The sequence below is a fragment of the Carassius carassius genome, chromosome 12 (assembly GCF_963082965.1).
Source record: "Carassius carassius chromosome 12, fCarCar2.1, whole genome shotgun sequence".
Classification (NCBI taxonomy): domain Eukaryota; kingdom Metazoa; phylum Chordata; class Actinopteri; order Cypriniformes; family Cyprinidae; genus Carassius; species Carassius carassius.
Genome location: NC_081766.1, coordinates 31,788,939 through 31,810,594, shown reverse-complemented (window position 1 = coordinate 31,810,594; position 21,656 = coordinate 31,788,939). Strand labels below are relative to the sequence as shown.

At 37.5% G+C, this 21,656-nt stretch overlaps 1 protein-coding gene across 2 annotated transcripts in view; it reads left to right on the top strand.

The window, feature by feature from the left end:
• The window catches only part of LOC132155253 (rho GTPase-activating protein 21-like), an 84,448-nt gene that overhangs the window by 19,964 nt on the left and 42,828 nt on the right, over positions 1 to 21,656 (top strand). Inside the window, exons 3-7 of one of the 2 annotated variants that reach the window (XM_059564132.1) lie at positions 11,979 to 12,152; positions 12,284 to 12,305; positions 16,639 to 16,731; positions 16,821 to 16,899; positions 16,980 to 17,034. In XM_059564132.1, coding sequence (XP_059420115.1) covers positions 11,979 to 12,152; positions 12,284 to 12,305; positions 16,639 to 16,731; positions 16,821 to 16,899; positions 16,980 to 17,034 — 423 coding nt within the window. Of the gene's footprint in view, positions 1 to 11,978; positions 12,153 to 12,283; positions 12,306 to 16,586; positions 16,732 to 16,820; positions 16,900 to 16,979; positions 17,035 to 21,656 lie in introns of those variants that run through there. The other variant, XM_059564130.1, reaches the window with a different exon arrangement.

Sequence of the window (21,656 nt, the reverse complement as noted above, 5' to 3'; positions counted from 1 at the left end):
GCTTTAACAAACTACATTAATCTGCAATAACACATGACAACAAATGCCCATTATAATTAATTCACAAACTTTTCCAGTTCCCTTTTGGGCAGGCTGAGATGTGGCCATTTGATTATGGGTGTTTTGCCACCTGGAGGTGTTAGTGGAGTATTTATTAGCTTGGTCTGTCACCATACCATAAAGTGCAGGACTGTCTACGCTGAAGCTGCTCTCAGTCCATCTGTTTGGAGTAGCTAAGCCTTGCCCCTGTGTCCCGAAGTGATACAGCCGCATCCATTCTGCATGACTGAGCACTGGTCCTGATTTGCATCCGGTTTGGATTGTGATCTCACATGAAAGACACACTGGCAATTTTGCCTGAATCTACATAACACTGATTCTGAACATTAATTTTCATGACCAGGGAAAAGTTCCAGTTTCCTCTGAGAGTATGATCCCAAATAGAGGAAATGTTTGTGTGACATTGCTTAATTAATAATTAATGCCTTTTTTTACTATGTGTGGTTGTCTTGTAGGCTTTCTTGCTTGACACACTGTGAATGGATCTTGTCCATCTGTGTGGCACAGCATGACTGCGGTGTCAAAATAATGCTGCTACTGGGTATATAATATGCCGTTCTGAGCTACATTGAATATACCACTTCAGATGCAGATTCCAGAAATGTTTTCTTATGTTGAAATGAAGGAGACTAAGTACCAGTTGGAGTGGCTCTTATGCTAACCCAAATATACATTCAATAGTGATTTTCAGCAGTCATTACTCCAGTATTCAGTGTCACATGATGCTTCAGAAGTATTTCTGATATGCTAATTTAGTGCTTTTTTTAGTGCTCTTTCTTATTATCAATGTCATTAATATGCTGACTAATATTTTTATGGAATAATTATGGAAACCATACATTTTTTTTAGGATTATTTGATGAACAGAAAGTTCAAAAGAACAGCATTTATTTAAAATTAAGATATTTACTATAACACTATAAATGTCTTTAACTTCTGATCAATGAAAAATGTCTTTGCTGAATAAGTATTAATTTCTTGGTCCCAAACTTTTGAATAATACAGTCGTGGCCAAAAGTTTTGAGAATTACATAAATATTAGTTTTCAAAAAGTTTGCTGCTAAACTGCTTTTAGATCTTTGTTTCAGTTGTTTCTGTGATGTACTGAAATATAGTTACAAGCACTTCATACGTTTCAAAGGCTTTTATCGACAATTACATGACATTTATGCAAAAAATCAGTATTTGCAGTGTTGGCCCTTCATTTTCAGGACCTCTGCAATTTGACTGGGCATTCTCTCAATCAACTGCTGGGCCAAATCCTGACTGATAGCAACCCATTCTTTCATAATCACTTCTTGGAGTTTGTCAGAATTAGTGGGTTTTTGTCTGTCCACCCGCCTCTTGAGGATTGACCACAAGTTCTCAATGGGATTAAGATCTGGGGAGTTTCCAGGCCATGGACCCAAAATTTCAACATTCTGGGACACAGGACTGATGGTAGCGCTCTCCTTTTCTTCTTCGGACAAGCCTTTTTCCAGATGCCCCAAACAATCGGAAAGGGGCTTCTTCGGAGAATATGACTTTGCCCCAGTCCTCAGCTGTCCATTCACTATACTTTCTGCAGAAGATCAATCTGTCCCTGATGTTTTTTTTTTGGAGAGAAGCGGCTTCTTTGCTGCCCTTCTTGACACCAGGCCATCTTCCAAAAGTCTTGGCCTCCCTGTGCATGCAGATGCGCTCACACCTGCCTGCTGCCATTCCTGAGCAAGCTCTGGACTGGTGGCACTCCGATCCCGCAGCGGAATCCTCTTTAGGAGACGATCCTGGTGCTTGCTGGACTTTCTTGGACGCCCTGAAGCCTTCTTTACAAGAATTGAACCTCTTTCCTTGATGATCCTATAAATTGTTGATTTAGGTGCAATCTTAGTAACCACAATATCCTTGCCTGTGAAGCCATTTTTATGCAACGCATGACGGTACCAGGTTTCTTTAAGTACCGGTAGTACCGAGGTCCCATTCAAACACGGTTCAGCGCTATGATTTCCGCGAAGCAGAAAACGAGGACAGAATCTTAAAATCCAGTCATGAAAATGAAACTTACATTTTAATATGGAAGAATTTGTCAAAGTTAGCATAAATTAATCAAATCAAATCTCCATATGGACCAGTATCTGTAAATGTTAAGCCACAAAAGTTGTTTGAAATATGAATCCGTGTTCTGCGTGTCTCTGTGTATTAATGAATGGCAGAGACATGCAGGTTTGTTTACTACATAGACTGAAGCGCATGACGCTTGCATTAATTTCAGCATCTGAGCTTCAGAGTTCTCTGTCCATCAAGCGATCTGAACTTTTCAGTTCATTTCAATGGACAAACCTGTATTTGATGCTCTCTAAACTCTTTGTGAAGGCGCACGACTCGCCGTCGCTTTTTCTCACACATGCAAAGAGAGAGAGAGCGAGAGTCTTACCACGCTGAATCGACACGCTATATGTAAACTATTCTTTGTTGTCTTCTCCTGTCAAAATAATGGAGTTCATTTAGAATTATTCATATTCATTTTCGAACAAGCAGAAGACATACCTGTTTCTGCGGTAGTGGATACTAAAGATCTGTGAGCTGCTCTGGTGCTTCGTAACTGCTGACATTATGACTTGTAGGGGCATTCAAAGAGTTAAACCTTGTGTTTTGCTGTTAGCTTATCACACCAACTTAGGTTTGTCATCTGCGAGCTCCACTTACCTTTATGCCAGATATCAGTCCAGTTTACAGTACTCCCTGCCTTACTGCACACTGCTTTCTAGGGCTGTGCAAAAATGGATGTTTTAGTTCTGATACCGATTTTTTCCCATCAGCCTTAGCCGATGACCGATACGGGCTGCCGATTTATTTGAGCCAATGTTTGGAGCCGATACTGCTTTTTCCCACTCCATTTACATCATAAAAATGACACGATGATACCAAATGTTACAAGTCGCAATTTAAAAAGGAACATTTATTGAACTTAATATGGATGGGTGTACTGCATATGGTTAACTGTGCAAGGGTAAAAGGCTTTCATCAACATCTACAACACAGCCTTGATGATGCATTGCTTGTTGACGTATTATAAGATAGATACAATCAGGTCATCACAAAATGTCCTGACTGTCAACACATTTAAAGAATTTAAGAAAACAATAAACCTGAAAAGTAGTCATTGAAATAAAGTGCTTGATTTTGTAATTTAAGACAGACATGGTTTAAATTTTTCTACATAAAATAAAATGAGCATGTCTAAGTAGGGTTGGGTATCTTTATTTTTAATAAATATTATTTATTTATTTTGGGGGGGAGGGCAAATACTTGAAGAATAAATATTTCTTCCTTTTATTCTTGCCAATTTTAAGGAATAACCAATAAAATGACTAAAGTGAAAGGAGTCTCTTCAAATAAAGATTGTGTTGATTACATTAATCCAGTAGGTGGCAAAAACGACTGTTATTTATTTTATTTTTTTCATTTAATCAATTATTCAAGAAGACTCAAGAGATTTGTTAAAAAAAACTATGAATCATCCATTAATTAAACAGGAATTTATTATTGAGACTGAATTAATTTTAAGTTTGTTTGAATTAATGATTCAAATGAGTATTTTTTATTTTTTTTTAATAGACTGGAACATGTTATTCTGTGTAGTTGTCTGATATATGTAATCGTGATCTCCATTTTAAACGAAACAAAAACGATTTTAAAACAAATAGATTCTCAGTTTATTATGAATTTGGGGCCGTTCACATATCTCGTCTAAAAATGCGTTCTCCTTTTCACAAGTGCTTGCGCTCCCGTGGTGTCTGTCGTTGCTATACAACCATAAACTGCACTCTCCACAATGACGAGGAAGTATTAGCTATGATCAGCTGTTCGGCTGAGCTTTTGATGTTGTTATGGAAAGGTCGGTTGTTTTTATCACATGACCTGCATTCGCTTGCGGCATTCTGAAAAGTTGAGATGTTTTTTATCTTACCACACCACGGCATAAGCGCGTGCACGGACTAACATGCGCGTCGCTTCTTTTAAGAGCAACCAGCCAGGTGGTCGCTGAATAAAACTACAAATATCACGGAACAATGTCGGCAACTCAGCATTATTTAATCCTATGACCAGTGTTCGTAACAGCTGCCATTACTTAGCTATTTACAGCTCCCTAAATACAATTCGCGTTTTCCATTTTGACCCACAGACTTTCTTAGCTATAGTTGCACGCACATATAGAGCAACGTGTTTCCACTTTCAAAGTGTATGGCAATAGTTCAGCTAAGTCAAACAGTTAAACGATGCTTTCAAAACTTACCAGAGCAGGCTTCCAGCACTCTTCTAGTGGGGGAGGGGCAGTGTGAACTGCAGTGTATCCAGCAACACAGAGCTGCCTGTGGACGCCTGTCTGTAAATAATGCTGGGAAAAAACTATCGGCAAACGCAGCAGCCACGTATCGGCCGATGCGATACACGTAAAATCCTCAAATTTGGCCTGATATATCCGCTGGCCGGATTCTTCGTCGATTTTGAAAGCGATTTGTTTTTAATGTTTGCGGTTTGAAGCAACCCCAATACCAATAACGTGATATTTAGCCCCTAAAATGCGAATTTTACCAAGGCAACCCTGCCAAAAAACTTATATTTTAACCCCGGGAAACAATTTTTTGGGGAACCTCCTGGAAACGTGATTGGGCTAGTTTTGGACTAGTTTTGAGAAGCAACTGGGCAGGATTTGTTGTGTGAACCTGGCAACCCTGATCTGAACGCACGTGCTGGAGATATACTTCTAATTACAGGAGCGTCTTTACTGATGAGATGCGCATGAAAATCGCATTTGATTTTTTTCACAGCCCTACTGCTGTCTAAAACATCCTGCGTTTATCTTTACTACTGCTCCGCAGTTCAAGAATGAGTGCAGTATTCTGGAAATTGTCACAGCCCTTGACAGAAACTTGCTCCAAGTTCACCAAAGCTCTCAGATTTCATGTGCACTCAAGGTGCTTCACACTTATTAACTCATTCCTCAAAGACTTCTCGTATCAGAATTTGGCACCCTTCGAACATATTCCAGCCGCTCAAGAAACCTTAAGACTATTTGTGTAGAAGACCAAAATAGACCAAAGCTCCATAGCCTGCTACACATCACTGTTGAGTTGATGTTCTCTAGCATGCACCTGACAAAAGCTTAGGATGTTTCTTCCATTTCTTTCCATCAGTGACTTCATCAGCCAGTCATGAGGGATTTTGAAGTCCCCCTTTTAATTGTAAAACGTCTTGCAGCAGGTGTTTTAGCTCAGTGTTGCACATGGGACTGCAGGTGAACTTTTGGGCAATGTTGCTTGTTTCTTCAAACTAACTAAAGTTCACTTCATAGTGGAAAGTAGGGGTGTAAAGTCCACAAAAATAATGGTTCGGTGTGTACCTCAGTTTTGAAACCGCGGTTCTGTATCTTTACAGTACAGCACAGAGACTTTTTTTTTTTTATTAAACAGTGCTTCACTGAAAAAGCTATGGTTCTGACTTTAAATAATAATATTTAATAAAATCAATACTGTTACAACCAGCTGCAAAACACTCTTCATACTCCACTTTATGATTTGGTATTTTAAATGAATTGCACTTTTATATGTAAGATTAAGAAAAAAATGTGTTTTAGTCATAATTATTGTGCTTTGTTTGTTTGACACACATTTGTGTGAATTTCAGACATTTACAGATAAGGATACAAATGTAAGATGTTAAGTTATACTCTGAGGAATGCATATCTCAAACTGCTTAGGCTTGTGATTCAGTTTGAAGCACTTAATATCAGGGGTGTGCACAAATAGTAGAATATTTTCAGGTTAATACAGGGAATCCATGATAACTTCTAAAAACACAAACTAAAAGTCTGTTATAACTAAATGAATGCCGTTGTCTCCCTTGCGAAGTTTGGAATCCCTTTGATCAAATGATCTTACAAAATGGAATTACATTTTGTTCAAATGAATAAATGAATTCACCACCACAATGAGAAATCACATGAAATCCAAAGACCAGTCGATTGAGGAAAGACTGTTGTCCGTCACTGCATTCATGACTGCAGTTGAGCACAGCTGCGAGCCGTGAAGAGAGCTTATCTGATAGCGAAATTATCTTGAGACATACTGTATGCTTCCTTCAAGTTTCCTCAAAGGAGAGTGCTTTAAAGGGGTCATCGGATGCTAAATGCACTTTTACAAGTTGTTTTACCTGAAATGTGTGTTGGCAGTGTGTGTACACAACCACCCTATAATGATATAATGATATTTTTTTTTTCTTGTCAAATAGTTTTCCCATTTCACAAATCAAGCCAATATGGATGTCACACAGACAGGCCTCTCCCACGATAGTTTGATTGTCAGTAGCGTTTCAGCAAAGACTGGACTGGTGTCTTACCTTAGACTAGTGCTGCACGATTATGACAATAATCATAATTGTCGATTATTCCCTTGAAATTGTAATTGCGATTTATTAATTACGATTATCACAATTTACATTGAATGATGTCTACACCATTGTTTAATGCAACTACATGCTGTATTTTTATATGAAAATAACCAAGCTTTTACAAACTTTTAGTACTTTTCTATAGTATTAAGCCTCATGTCAATTAGACATAGGATTGTTTTTTTAAATAATAAAAAGTCAATATATGAATGGTTTTGTTATTCAAAAACTAAAATTAATACAATGGAAAAACCCTTAAGATAACATGTACAAAGAAATAAAAACCTATCTTAAGTAAGCGAAATAACATAAGTGGACTTTAAACGATTACGTAATTGTGGCATCCATAATTGCAGGGGCGTAGATTACGCAGGGGACGCGGGGGACGTGCCCCCCCCCACTTTTGATATCACGAAAATTCGACCCCCACACTTTTTCGGTCAAGTGTGTTCGCATAGATGTTTTCAATAGGGATGTACCGGTTGACCGGCCATAAATCGGAACCGGCCGTTTTTTGCTTAAAATACGCGATCTTCAATCAGTATGTAAACAGTGTGACGCGTCGACGCATTTCACGCACGTCAACATATTTTTGTAGTCGACGTAATCGATGACGTCGACGCGTCGTTGCAGCACTACAATGCAGTGCTAATTGCATTACAGTATAGAAACAATTCTGCCTTATCATGTGATAGTGTTTGTAGTATATAAACAAATCATCATTATTTGTTATTGTCCAGCAGTTATAGATTTCTAAACCAATTAAAAGCTAGAAATTGGAAAGTAGCCTATACACTACCAATCAAAAGTTTTTGAACAGTAAGCTTGTTAATGTGTTTTAGAGAAGTCTCTTCTATTCACCAAGATTGCATTTATTTGATCATAAAGTACAGCAAAACAGTAACATTCTGAAATATTTGAATAGCCTAAAAAAAAAAAAACATTATGATAATGTTGAAAACCGCTGAATAGAAAGTTCAGAAGAACAGCATATATCTAAAAAAGTTCAGAAGAACAGCATATATCTAAAATATAAATCTTTTGTAAAATGATGTCTTTATCATCACTTTTGATCAATTTAAAGAATCCTTGCTAAATAAAAGTATTCATTTCTATGATTTACTTTTCCAAAAAATTATACTGACTCTTATACTGAGCTTTTAAATGATATTGTATAATGTTGCAAAAGCTTTTTATTTCACATAAATGCTGATCTTTGGATCCTTCTATTCTACAAAAATACTGAAAAACAAATGTACTCATGTTTTAAATATTGATAATCAGCAAATTACTATATTAGAATGATTTCTGAAGGATGTGACACTGAAGACTGGAGTAATGATGCTGAAAATATACAGTTGATCACAGGAATATTAACATTTACATTTATTCATTTGGCAGAGGCTTTTATCTAAAAAAAAAAAAAAAACGTACAGGGCATTCAGGCTGACATGTTTTATTTTTTTGCCTAACATATGTTTCCTGGGATTTGAACCCACAACATTTTGCGCTGCAAACGCAATGCTCTACCACTGAGCCACAGGAACACTGTAATAAAAAATATATCATTAAAAATATTACTGTTCAAAAATTGTTGTAAGCTATATAGATTACAAAAATGTTATATGGTAATGTTATATATATATGTGTGTGTGTGTACACTTCCCTCATTTCCGAAAAGATGGCTACGCCCCTGCGTAATTGTGATTTAGAATTTCGATTAATTGTGCAGCCCTACCTTAGACCTGCCCTGAGTGACTGTCATCATTCCACCATTGTTTCACCGCCAGAGCAGATGTACACAAGAATGACTCCTAAGCTATCGAGGTGTTTTGTTGTTGTATATAATAATGAACATAGCAGTCGTCATTAACTCCTGACATCTGAGCCGCTGAAGACGCAGTGGATTATGTTTGTTTCTAAAGGGAATGCGCCTCCGATCTACATAAATGCGTCGATGTTTGCACTAATTATTCGTGATCCAGCTTCACCTTCAACAGAATGGATCTTTGCAAATCGCCTTTCCTAATAATGTGCTAATTTGCAAGTTTCATAAAATGGCTTGTTCTGAAAAGAGCTGTTTTTGACTGTTCAGATGCGTCTGCCAGATCAAAACATATCTGTATAAATGGTACGTCCCATCCCAGGTTTCTGAATGCACAGAACATTTGCACATGCATTAATTAAAACAATACTGTATTCGTTCGAAAGGGCTGTGATGAAAATTCAGTTACAAATACGTGTACCATTACACCCCTCGTAGAAAGCGAAGATAATTAGTTTGTCAGATTGTTAAACCGCAACAACAATAATACTTATTATAATATTACTGTTATTATGCTTATATGTTTTTATTTTTGTATTCTAAAAGTTATTGTGACAAATTAAAAATAAATGTATCTGCATATTGGTTGTAAGACACTTAGAATCTGTATTAAAAATCAGTTGGTATGGTCCCTTCATGCAATGTGGTTACGTATTCGTGAACCATTTGGCATTCCCAGTTGTGGCGATTCATATGCCAGATTGTGTTTATGGAGAAGGAATGTCTGATGTCTCGCACCTCTTCTGGAGGAGGTGTGGCAGTAATGGGTAGGTGTGAATATAGGGTAGGTGTGAGGCTATAAATACTCCATAAACAGAGCAGTGCATGCTGGAAGCAGAATGCCCACTCTGGAAGCTCAAGGCCTCAGACATCATCATGAGCAAATTACACAACATGAGCCTTGTTAAAGTAAATAAAATAATAAATACATATTCATTTAAAAAAAACATACTAGAGCTGAAACAACGAATCGATTTAATCGCTAAAAATCGATTATTAAAATAGTTGTCAACTAATTTAGTCATCGATTCGTTGCTAAATAACTTTTATTTGCCTTAAGCGGCTCATTTCGTGCATATTTCAAATCTGCGGTGACCAAAGTGTGGCAGTAATGAGCCACCGGAGGTTTTACTCAGCCAGTACTACAGGAGAAGTAGAGAATAGCCAATAGCTGGCCTCGTTTTATGTCACGTGCTTCCCGAACAGCGTCTCTGCAGCATTTAGCGGGATGTGGGAGACTGGGAGTACTTTACTTTGAGCCTTCAAAAAAGAAGAGTAACCTGTAAACTCTGCACTACTGAACTGTTTAAGGGGACGTTCACATATCGCGGCTTTTGCGCGCTCAAGTTCGTTATTTCCAACACCGCACCGCATCGAGTTAAAAACATCTCAACTTTTCAGAATGCTGCAAGCTGCAAACTAACCAATCAGCTTCATCCTTTCCCGTAACAACGTTAAAAGCTCAGTCAAGATGAAAGGAACAGCTGATCATAGTTGTATATGGATTTCCATTTTGAAATAAATTTAGTAGCAGAGCTACTGCAAGCGATTTTTAGAGCTTCAAATCCATTTATCCTTTGCTGAAATTTCCGCGTCTTCAAGGAGAGAGCACGTAATGGTTGCTTATCAAAGGCAGACGCCTCAGGGGCGCTTCTGCGCGAGCGCTTTGGAAAGGAGGAGAAAGCGGTGCGCCTAGCGTTTTCCACGCGTTTTTAGGAACGATATGTGAACGGCCCCTAAGACTTTTATTTGTGCAGATTCTCCAGTACAATGTTGTTTGCAAATGTTTAGTCGTAAAAGCTGATAACATTGCTTTTTAACAGTTAACATTTAAAGCTTTACAAACATGTTCTGTGATCAGTTTGTCGTTTACCAGTTCAAAATTCAGTCGTGCAGCCTAATTATGACTGAATGAGAGAGGTAAATGTTTAAAGATATTTGAAATGCACTTTTTTTTCTAAGTATTCACTGCTCTTTTTCACACAGCAGGTTTTTTGTGTCCAATTTTTTTTTTCTGGACAACCTTCTGATGGATTTTACTTTAAATTGTGAGTTCCATTCAGGTTTCATGCCACTGGCACTTTATTCCAAGGATTGTTTACAATTTCACAGCAAAAGCTATAAAGCTGTTTCCCAGTAAATAATAAAATACAATGCACTGCAATTTTATTCTGTTTTATCCTTATTCTTCGTGAAAATATGTTTGAAAGATTCCTTAATAAGCTTCGTTCGGGATGTTAAACTACTTTAGGAGCTCTAAGGACTGCCATGGTGAAAACATTATTTTAAATCTCCTTGTGAAATTTGCTAGAGTATGGGTCAGTGTTTTGATTGCAGAAGAGTTCGACAAAGGATTACTAACACAATAAAACAACTGCAGGTATATTTTTGATTAGGATATGACAGTGCAAAATGGTTAAAATCTCTTAAAAATCTATGCTGAAGGATAAAGACCATTTATTAATAATTTACTTGGGGAAAAAAATGGAAAAAACTAAAATATAAGTACATAAACCGATTAATCGTAAAAATAATCGACAGATTAATCGATTATCAAAATAATCGTTAGTTGCAGCCCTAAAACATACAAATCCACAAAGAAATAGTTCAGATTTATTAATGACCGCAAAACAAGTTTAAACACTGAATCGCCCTGTGGGGGAACTGTTGTTAATGTTATCCTTAAATAAGGTTCTCAATGAAATGAACTTCAGATGAGGCATAAAACATCCCCCACACCCTGCAGACATGACATCAGACTAGTCCTGACTCAGCCTTCAGTGGTTGTTCTTCAGCATGAAAAGAAAAATGTTAAGGTCTGATTCATCTTTGTGCTGATCCTGCTTCAGTTTGTTGACTAGGCTTTTTAAAATGTTTACCTATAAATCTACACAATCTGTACAGAATTTGACTGTCAAATTAAATCTCAAATTTTAGTTATACCTCATGTGCAACTAGTTATGCCACTTCTGCAGGGTCTGGTTTGTCCACTGCTTCTGCTTATGAAAGCCAGCAGAGCTCTTGTTCAGTGCTCTCTTGCTCAATGCTGTGAATGTCAGTGGCAATACGGCACGATCTGGACAGTCTGATCAGGGTGAAACTGAACTGAATCAGGTTTTTTTTTTTTTGTGGAATAATTACCAGTGATGCACTAAAATTTCAGAATCTAAAAATACTTATTTTGAAATACAAATTTTGGGTTTTGGATGAAATGGCTTTGAAATGTCTCAGATGACATATTTTGATGTTTTTAATTGGGTGTTGAATTGAATTGATTGTTAAATAAATGTAATTTTTGGTTTTGGTTTAGTTTTTCAGCTAAATGAAATCTTTAATTTTAGTTGACCGTGTTTTGTTAAATTATGGTGTGTCACTAAATTTCACAGATTTCAGTCTTTCATGCATCAAACAAGTTTTATTTCTTTTGGACAATTTTATAGACAGAAATAACTTTTAATGAGCTCTCCATCCTGTACCTTATTACCCTTCAGAGTTGCTTTAACTGCTATATAAATGTAGAAATGAATGTTTCCATTTAATAAAATGTCCGATAAAATGAATAATTTTTAATTTAATAATTTTAGTTAGCTGTAATCTGGATTTGTTGATCTGTTGTACTCGGTGGCCATTCTTCTTCCTTATGATTTCATCTGTTTGTCTGTAGGATGTGGTGGATCAGGATGATTCTTCAGGAGTGCTCTTTCAGCTGGAGGAAGAGCCATTCTCCTGGCCAGGGCCTAAGATGCTTCGTCTGCGCCGCACTTCACAAGGCTTCGGCTTCACTCTGCGTCACTTCATCGTGTACCCACCGGAGTCTGCGGTCAGCTCCAATGTTAAGGTAGTGTGCATCACTATACATTCACTGGGGTTTCATAGTATCTACGTTCTATCATCAATATTTTAATTCTGAATGGTTTGTATATTTTTAAACATACAGATTAATGTAGTTTTTTTTGTTTGTTCTTCTAGGATGAAGACCACGGTCGTAGAGGTAAGTTATCACTTTTAGTAACATAACTACGCACTCTTCCGTCTGGTGTATACATTTTATAAGGTTATTTTGTAACCCAGTATACTCCTGCCATATTAGGAAAGCTGTGACATTTTGAGTGCATGAAGGTCCCACAGAAATACAGGAAGTGCATGAATACAGTAGATGGGCTGAATAAAAAAATTGGACAGTAGGTGGTGCTTTTGGAACAGCAGAATGTACTATTTGACTATACGGGATACCGCAGCACGTTCACAGCAGTTGACAGCGCTTAATTTGAATAAAAAAAAAGTGTTTAAAATGGAGTGGAAAAGTGCAAGGTTTCTAAAAAAATAATGAAGAGAGTATAATATTTAGGCTAAAACAGGGTTTAATCTGGCTGCAGAGGAACACAGCTGAGGTTGCCTGATATAAAGAGACATAATCCCCGAAACAGAGCTTCAGCTTGTGCGATACGTAAATATCTGCTATGTGTGTTACTTATTTTTGGCAACCTGGCAACCATGTGCACATGCTCTCTCTCCACTGTGGATTAAAGCACTGGCTTTCTGAAAACCCCAGCAAGCTCTCGGTTTAGCGATCTCCACTTTAATATTCTATTCTGAGAAAGTGAGAGAGAGAATTACCTCTGTTTTTGCCGTGTTTCTCTGTTTACAGTGAAGCTGTCTTGAATTGCTTCGAATCTGCCTGGTACTGTATTTTCTCCACTCTCTTCTTTGCGTCCAACTTCAGCATATCCTGTCTCTCACCTCTGTTAATGCCCTGTTTAAAGACTTTGTAGTATTTCCACACAAATGCCATTTTGGGAAATAACTGCAATGCAGTTTATCTGCAATTCTGAAACGGCAATCAGCCAAAATTAAAACAAAAGCCATCCATTTCCGATTGATGACTAGTGTATCTCAGCACCCTAAAAGCTTGAATGATTATTATAAACGATTATTTTGATAATGGATTAGTCGTCCGATTATTTTTTTTCAATTAATCAGATTAAATCCCAATTTTCTTTTATTTTACTTTTATTTACAAAAACGCATTATTCCACATTCTGCCCAATGTCCTTAAAACAAATGTCAACTGAATGCTATGAAAACATACAGTGCTTAATTTATTAGATCACCTGTTAAATGTTTTTTACTGCCTTTCACAGATTACAGCAATAATGATATTATAGCATTAGAAATAGCTTTCTATTGTGACTAAAAAGCTTAAGCATATTGGAGGTCTAACCAATACAGAAAGCTACTAAATTATTTTGGTAATTAGTACTGTTGTTTTAGAGCAGCAGTGGCACAAACCTTATAAAATTGGTTATAAAACTTAAATGTGAGCCAAAATCATCACAATTAAAAGGACCCAAGACTTAAACTTCTTCAGTCTGTGTGCATTGAATTTATTTAATACACGAGTTTAACAATTTGAGTTGAATTACTGAAATTAACTTTTCCACGACATTCTAATTTATTAAGATGCACCCAAGGTTTAAGGATTTCAATCCACTGCATGCTTTTACTTTCATTGAAAAGCATGAAATTGAAACCGGAACTGCTACAGTGGTTCATTATATTCTGTGTAGCACAAATATAAAAATTTTTTTTGAACAGTGTTATCTTCTGAACAATTTCTAGCCCATAAGAGAGCATAGCACTATGAAACTTTATGTACATTACCCAGAAGAGGTCAAACTAGCTCACGAGTCTTAGACATCACTAAAGCATCACTAAAGGTGCCTCTGGTTTTGTATGCAAAACATTGTAAGACAAAAAACTTACATCAGTATATGTAATAGTAAAATATTCTATTTGCATGGTATGCAAGAACAAGAAATGTTCATGTTCCAGGACTGTTTTTTATCTGTCTGAAAATGTGGTTACAGGTTTGTAGTTGTGAATTTCTCGGCTGGTTTTAGGTTGTTTTTATTAACCTGGTCATAGACTCATTTGTGTTTGTATATTGGCATGTTGCCATTGTCATTGTCATCATTTCTTTTCTCGGCAACAGAAAGAAGCTTGAACTCCAGTGTACATATTGCATAGCTGACATACATCTACATCTACTGTCAAATTTCACTTCTCATGTGGTTAAGGCAAAGCAATCATTAGGATTAGTTTCATTTCCCATCAGTGGTGCATTGCTATTGTGAGTGTTTTGTTATTTCTGATACCTGAACACATTTTTTGGTTATGCACCAAAAAATTTATGAGTGTGAATATCAATTATGTGCCAAATGCTAAAAACATGGAAGTACTGGGTCTGGGTGTGTGTCTTCATAATCCTGAAGTAAATGTGTTTTTATGTTTGACAACTGCAATGCATGACAGTGAACACAAGAGGGCACATTAAATCTTTACAAAAGCTTCATATTGCTAGAGAAGCAGGACTGTCAGCAAAGTATTATCACAGTTTATTTGCAATATGTACTGTGCATAGTATGCAAATTGTCTGTATAAATAAAATTCCCTCTAGACTTAATAACTGGATCTCAAACTACAACAAAGCTACATAATATTTGCTGCTGTCTGGTTTATTCAAATTCAGTGTTGATGTCTATGCTTTTCCCATTTGCAAAGTATGAATATCATGCCTCAGGCTTCGAAGCATTGCATTAATCTCTACAGGCAAGACCTCAAAAAGAGAAACACAACCGTGACCTGTAGCAGACTCAGTCCTGTCTGGACACTGAAGATGTCATCACCTGATATGGGACATTATGCAGTGACAGAAATGTTCTTGATGATCTCCTTAGTGTTGCCCTTTTCCAAATGTTGAAGCAGTTTATGGTCTCTAAAAGCTGATCTACACACACAACTGCAGCTCATCTGCACTCTTTTAGCTCTCAGATCTTCCTTCCATTCTTAAATTCCAGAAAAGACTGAAAGCAGTTAAAGCAGCCATATGACAAGTGGGTTTGTTTGAGTTGATGCCATGCTGAATTCTGGGCACATTTATAGTCTGCAGTTGGGGGTTAGTTTTCTTAAGTTTTTGAAAGTTTTTTTTTTCCTTTTCTTTTTTTTTAATGAAAAATACTGTATAAACTGTAATATCGGAAAATATTATTTCAAATAATTAAACATTTCAAATAATTGCTTTCTATTTGAATATATTTTAAAATGTAATTTATTCCTGTGATGCGCAGCTGTATTTTCAGCATCATTCCTCCAGTCTTCAGTGTCACATGATCTTCAGAAATCATTCAAATATGATGATTTGCTCGAGCTCAAGAAACATTTCTGTTCTGAAAACAGTTGTGCTGCTTAATATTTAAAACTATGCTATATAGGAGCGATAACAAGGGCAGCAAATTTGATCATTTGGCAACGTGTCTGAGGTTAATGAATCCGTGAATGTAGTAATTGTTCTCCAAATATTGTCAATTCTTCCCCCAATACATGATTGCTAAGCAGAATTTAAAGCTATGTATATGTGTGTGTCCTTTATAGAGAGAGAGCTAAGAAGATTTTAACTCCTAATTTGCTGCTTATTGATTGTAAGTAAAGCATTTCTATGTGTTTTATAAGTACTAATAAACAGCTGGAACGCTAATAAGCAACTAGCTGGTGGTGAATAGCTTCCCTAATCTAAAGTGTTTGTAATGTCACCTGCATTGTGCTGTTGTGTGTGTAGCTGTGTCTATTTTAACACTCTTGGCATTGTGCTGACATTATTACTATAGCAACCGATGTGGATTTAGCGGATATTAACTGTCTGAACAAAAGAAATGGCTGTGATAAACACATTGTAATTAGAAACCGATCAAAAACAAAACCATAGTAGTTAATTAATGAGGTTGACTGGTCTGTTTAATTTTTTTCACAGCCGATTTAGCATGCCGAAGGTGGATTTCAAGGCAGTTGGTGTCCGACTTAGGATGGTGTATGTATTATGCAGAATCCACAGGTTTATTTCCTATTCAGCAGGCTAACAGAGACATATTGAATAAAATAATGGACTGTTGTGGAGAGATCCTCATTCCTTTCAGTGCGAGTAGTCATGGGCCAGTGCCCAAGCGTCTCATAGCTGTCATCTTCAGGGAATCTGTAGTGTTTGTTGTTCACTGTTAGATCTGTGATCTGTGTTCTGGCATACTATGTCATGATGAAGCCAAGTATAGCACTCCCTCAGGGACTGAGGACTGATGTCACATTGAATGCTGGGTCACTTCCAGATGAAGTCCAAGCATTTCCGTTCTATTAATGGGTTAAATGTTTCATTTTACAAACTGGTGTGATTAAAGTATATATTGTGGCTCAGTCTTGTGACCGCTCGCTTCTTCCCGGAGCTGGTTTGTTGTGATCTGGGCCACTCGTGACTCTGCTGCTTCTGTTGTTTCCAGGGAGACCGCGGAACAGACTGGAGCCCATGGACACGATCTTTGTGAAGCAGGTCAAAGAGGGAGGGCCTGCTCACAGCGCTGGACTCTGCACTGGTCATTACACCATCATTACAGATGCACAGCTCATCATTTCGTTTGCTTATCGACATCTGATAATCTAAAACCTGGTCATTTGTCAACAGGGGACAGGATAGTGAAAGTGAACGGCGAGAGCATCATTGGGAAGACGTACTCACAGGTCATAGAGATCATCCAGAACAGGTGAAAGTGAGGTAGAACTCATTTAGATGTGTCCTGATACGTGTCTGATTGTGGCCCTAAATATTTATTTCCACTTCCAGTCATACATTTTTGGAGTTGTGTGTGATGCCAAAAGATGAAGATGTACTACAACTGGTAAGATTTGACTGTTTTTGCATTTTTATTTGTTATATGTTTGTGACCATGGGTGCAGCAGGTGCAATGATATTACGCAGGGCCTGAAAATAGTTCCTAGAAAATAGTATAGTTCCTAGCCATACCACTCTTGAAAATCGCAACTTTTAATTTTCTTAGTACACAATGTAACTACAGAAGAGTCAAGTTTTAAATACGAAGAATATAGAAACTCTTTGTTCATCTTTGAGCGAGATGCTAACGGTCTAATCAGATTCAATGATCTATGCTAAGCTACGCTAAAAGTGCTACCACCAGACTGCCAGAGAGATCGGCTGAATGAATTTGGAAATGGTAAAAGGAGTTGGAAAATGAGCCTTTTTTTTTTTAAGTGGAATGTTCCTTTAAGACATAAATTGTGTTTAAGTGAACACTCTCCAAGCTCTCCATTTTGACATATTTTGTGTGTATTTGATTTGTGTTTTCTTAATATCTCCAGGACTGACAGCAGAACCGTTAATGTCAGAGCTTATCGATACTCTGGTCTTTCATAATTCATCCCTAAGGTCCATTTGATTCCAGGTTTCGGTTCCCATCCCTAGTTAGGGCACAATGTTACTTAGTGCTTCTACAAATAAAAGTGAAAGTGAAAAGTGAAGTGACATTCAGCCAAGTATGGTGACCCATACTCAGAATTTGTGCTCTGCATTTAACCCATCCGCAATGCACACACACAGAGCAGTGAACACACACACACACACTGTGAGCACACACCCGGAGCAGTGGGCAGCCATTTATGCTGCGGCGCCCGGGGAGCAGTTAGGGGTTCGATGCCTTGCTCAAGGGCACCTAAGTCGTGGTATTGAAGGTGTAAAACTGGTCAGAAGCTTCTGAATACATCATTCTAATGAGATCTCTGTGTGCACTATATTTTGAGTTTGCATTCAGCAGCACTTGTTCTATTTGCGCCCATGGAAATTAAGGTTCTGACCCATTTCAGAGGAAGGAGGCGGGTTCCTCTTGCTCCGAGTGCTGCTTTATCTGGGACTGCTAACCAGGACACTGCAGCCTGTCCTCCTCCAGCGAGCCTCAAACTGCTGCACCATCACAGCTGCCCTCAATTACACATAACTGTTGAGCAGTCAGCACTTCATCTGCCCTGCATTCTCTGCGACACTTTCCATTAGACTGTTTTCATGGGTGTTGCTCGTTTTTGGGTCTTCTGACTCATGAATGGTTCTGTTGTTTGGGATATATTTTAGTTCCTCTATTAAGTTGCTGTGAACTTTTGAACATGCTGTGCTTTGATAGAAAATGATAAACTTGTGTGCTGTGCATTTAGTTGATGCTCCTGATATAATGAAGCGTTTAGAGTTTGTGGAGGTGTAGAGCAGGATGTTCTTTGAGACAGGATGGAAGCTCTCGGTTTATGAAAGGCAGTTTGTGTTGAAGCAGCCGCTCAGCTGGTAGAGAGAAGCCAGCTGGGGCCTGGCACATGGGCATGCTCTCTCTCTCTCTCTCTCACAGAGCTGTATAGTGCAGTGGTGCGCATATATATACAGTACAAATATATACAGTGCTCTACACAGTCACCTTTAAATGTGACTGAAAAAATATTTGGGCAGCAGTGTGTGTGGCCTTATCAAAGCTCATGAGTATTCTTATATTAGAATTGGATTGGGATACACCCAAATGAAAATTCTGGGTCAAAACCAAGAAATCTGGATGCCATTGTGGAAAACCGAAACTGAAAATGCTTTTTTAATAATTCTGTATTATTTTATTAAAACTGCAGTATGTAAGTTTGGCGTCTGTCAGCATTTCTGTTTGGAAACCTGGAATTGCAGTTCCTTGCAGAATTATATTCCATGTGTTGGTTGTGATCCAGTGTGGATGAATCTGTTTTGAGGTGAATGTGTAGCTGTCAGTCACTGCACCGGTGTAGATATACACTGTACTCAGTAATCACAGATTCTAGCCTACGTCTTAGAATATATGACCCAATTAAGAATTTCACCATATACTGTCATCTGAACAAGTAACAAGTCTGTCACGCTTTGATCTGACCAATGGACGAAAAAAACATTACAATAAATTGCTTGTTTTATTGCTATTTTCTTGATAAACCTTCCTATTGTTTATATGTTGGCTAACTTTATATGAATATTAAGAATTCTGTCAGGCTATTAAATGATGTTGTTCTGCATTTCCCCAGCTGATTTGAATAAATAAGCTGATGTTGAGTGTATGCTCTTCTTTTTATTCTTTTTACACCTAAAATGAATTGATGATAATGCGAGGCAAGTGTGCACTATGCGAAATTCATTGAGGGATTTGACAGTTTAATTCATAGATTAAGCATTTCAAATATAGGCTATTATACATGCTTGACGCACGCACAGAGTTTTTTTTTTTTTTCTTACAATCTTTTGGGGATTTCTTGCTTTTAGACTAGTACTAAACTTTATTTAAAAAAGTCAAAATTGGTTGTCCCGCAGATCCCTAATGTTTACTGTTCATATTTTAGAAATGTCAATAGCACTTGTATTAAAACTATATTCACTAAATGTAATGAATCGAATCGACTTGATACTAGGGCTGGACGAATAATCGAAAAATAATCAAAACCGAAATTCATAACCTCTAACCGACGTAATTTCCCCATGTCGGTTATTTCAGTTTTTTAATCCTGTTAACACTTCCCCCTTAAAAGCATACTAGCGCGTGTGTAGCCACATGACTGTCAGTGGCATAAAAGCAAAACACGGAGATGAACGCCGGTTCCACACATACTGATGGCGCCTGAGCGGTGAGCCTTGCGTCTTCACTAAACTTTGTCAGTTGTATTTGTTTTATGGTTTGGACATTCAAGCGATTAGATGATCGGATGTGTATTCTTATATCGAGCTACCATGTTCGCGCAGCTGCACTGTGGCATGAACACTCATATAAACAGTAGCTATGAAGATCGCGCGCACAGAGGAACGCAGAAACTAGTTGTCAGCGCTGTCCTGTGATTTATCACCAAAGTATCTTAGAATCTCAAAACTTATTATAGCATGTTTGTGTGCAGCGCACATGAAGTACAAGCGCGTGCATAAAGAGCAGCGGTCGGCGGTCGCGCTGCGGGTTCCCGGTTTGTGTCCGTTCTCAGACTGTTCCGTGTTTTCTAACTGTAGAAAAGGTTGTTCCGAGTCGAAACTACGATACAGAAAACTACATCAGTATATCATCATAAACGCAGCCGTTTTTGTCTTACATGAACATAAACAGATGAGAAAGAAAACACACATGTACAGTATTTTTGATTAAAGAGACAACAGCCTAATAAACACGCTGCCTGTCATTAATGTTAATCAAAGAACAAAGTAAATCATTCACTGATCTTGACTGAATATATTTAATAACTTTACTTGATTAATCTTTATTTTATTTATACTATGCAAAAACTATGCAATGTTTTTAAACTTTTAATTACAGTTTCTGTACCTGAAATTTTGTTTAGTTGTATGTATTTATGATATTGCTAAATGATTTGTTTGTTTCTATCTTATTACTGACTGTTTACTAGGGGTGTAACGGTTCACAAAATTCACGGTTCGGTTCGATACAATACACTGGTGTCACGGTTCGGTACGTTTTAGATACAGCAAAAAGAAAAAATTGGCAGATAAATTTCCTTGATTTTTAAAAAATGATTTTTAACAAAGTATGTTTTTTTTTTTACATTGAACAATGATGGAGCTATTCTTTACCCATCTTCTATGGTGTTTTCTTAGCAGCATACTGTATAAAACAAAAACAGCTCCTTATAAAAAAAAATGAAAATGTTATATTAGTTATGAACAAATACAAAGATGTAACTTTTTATATGGAACTCTATAACTCTTTATATTGAGTGTGTTTTTACTCAATTGGTTCTCTATAGGGCTTATGTTTTTTGGAACAAAGCAGGAATTACGGTCTGTCTGAAATGGGCTCATGAAGGAATATTGTAACGGGGCTCAATTACATTAAGCATGTTCTTAAAACCTACGTTTTCCACTACAGAGCAAGGCGCTCGCTCACTCAGTACGCGCTGAAGGCTCGTTGCAAAATGGCTAATGCGTTTAACAGACCAGAAATAGAAGATCCTCCAATAACCAACAGGTCTGGTGTTTGGGTGCACTTTGGATTCCCTGTAAGCTATAATGGTGATGATAGAATCAATGGTAAATAGTAAGGTCTCATATCCGCGGCTATAACGTAAATGTAGCCTCAATCGCCGTGGTGATGTCTTTTGCCCTGTTTGAATCCGTTGGAAATGTCTGTCTAAATGCTGCGGGGATAGTTTGTTTTCCCAGATACTGACACACTAAGGTGATGTCGGCGTAAATGAGTTGACATGTTTCAAGTATTCCCGCTGGTGTTTTTTTCAAACACCAGACCTGTTGGTTATTGGAGGATCTTTTATTTCTGGTCCGTTAAACGCATTGGCCATTTTGCAACGAGCCTTCAGCGTGTATTACTGAGTGAGCGAGCGCCTGACTGAGTAGCCTAACATAAACATATAAGTTGGTGTTTTTTTCTTCCTCGGGGGTGTCAGGGGCGTTGCCTGTTACGTCGTTTGGGTTATTGGGCTACCTTGTTGAACGCATATCATT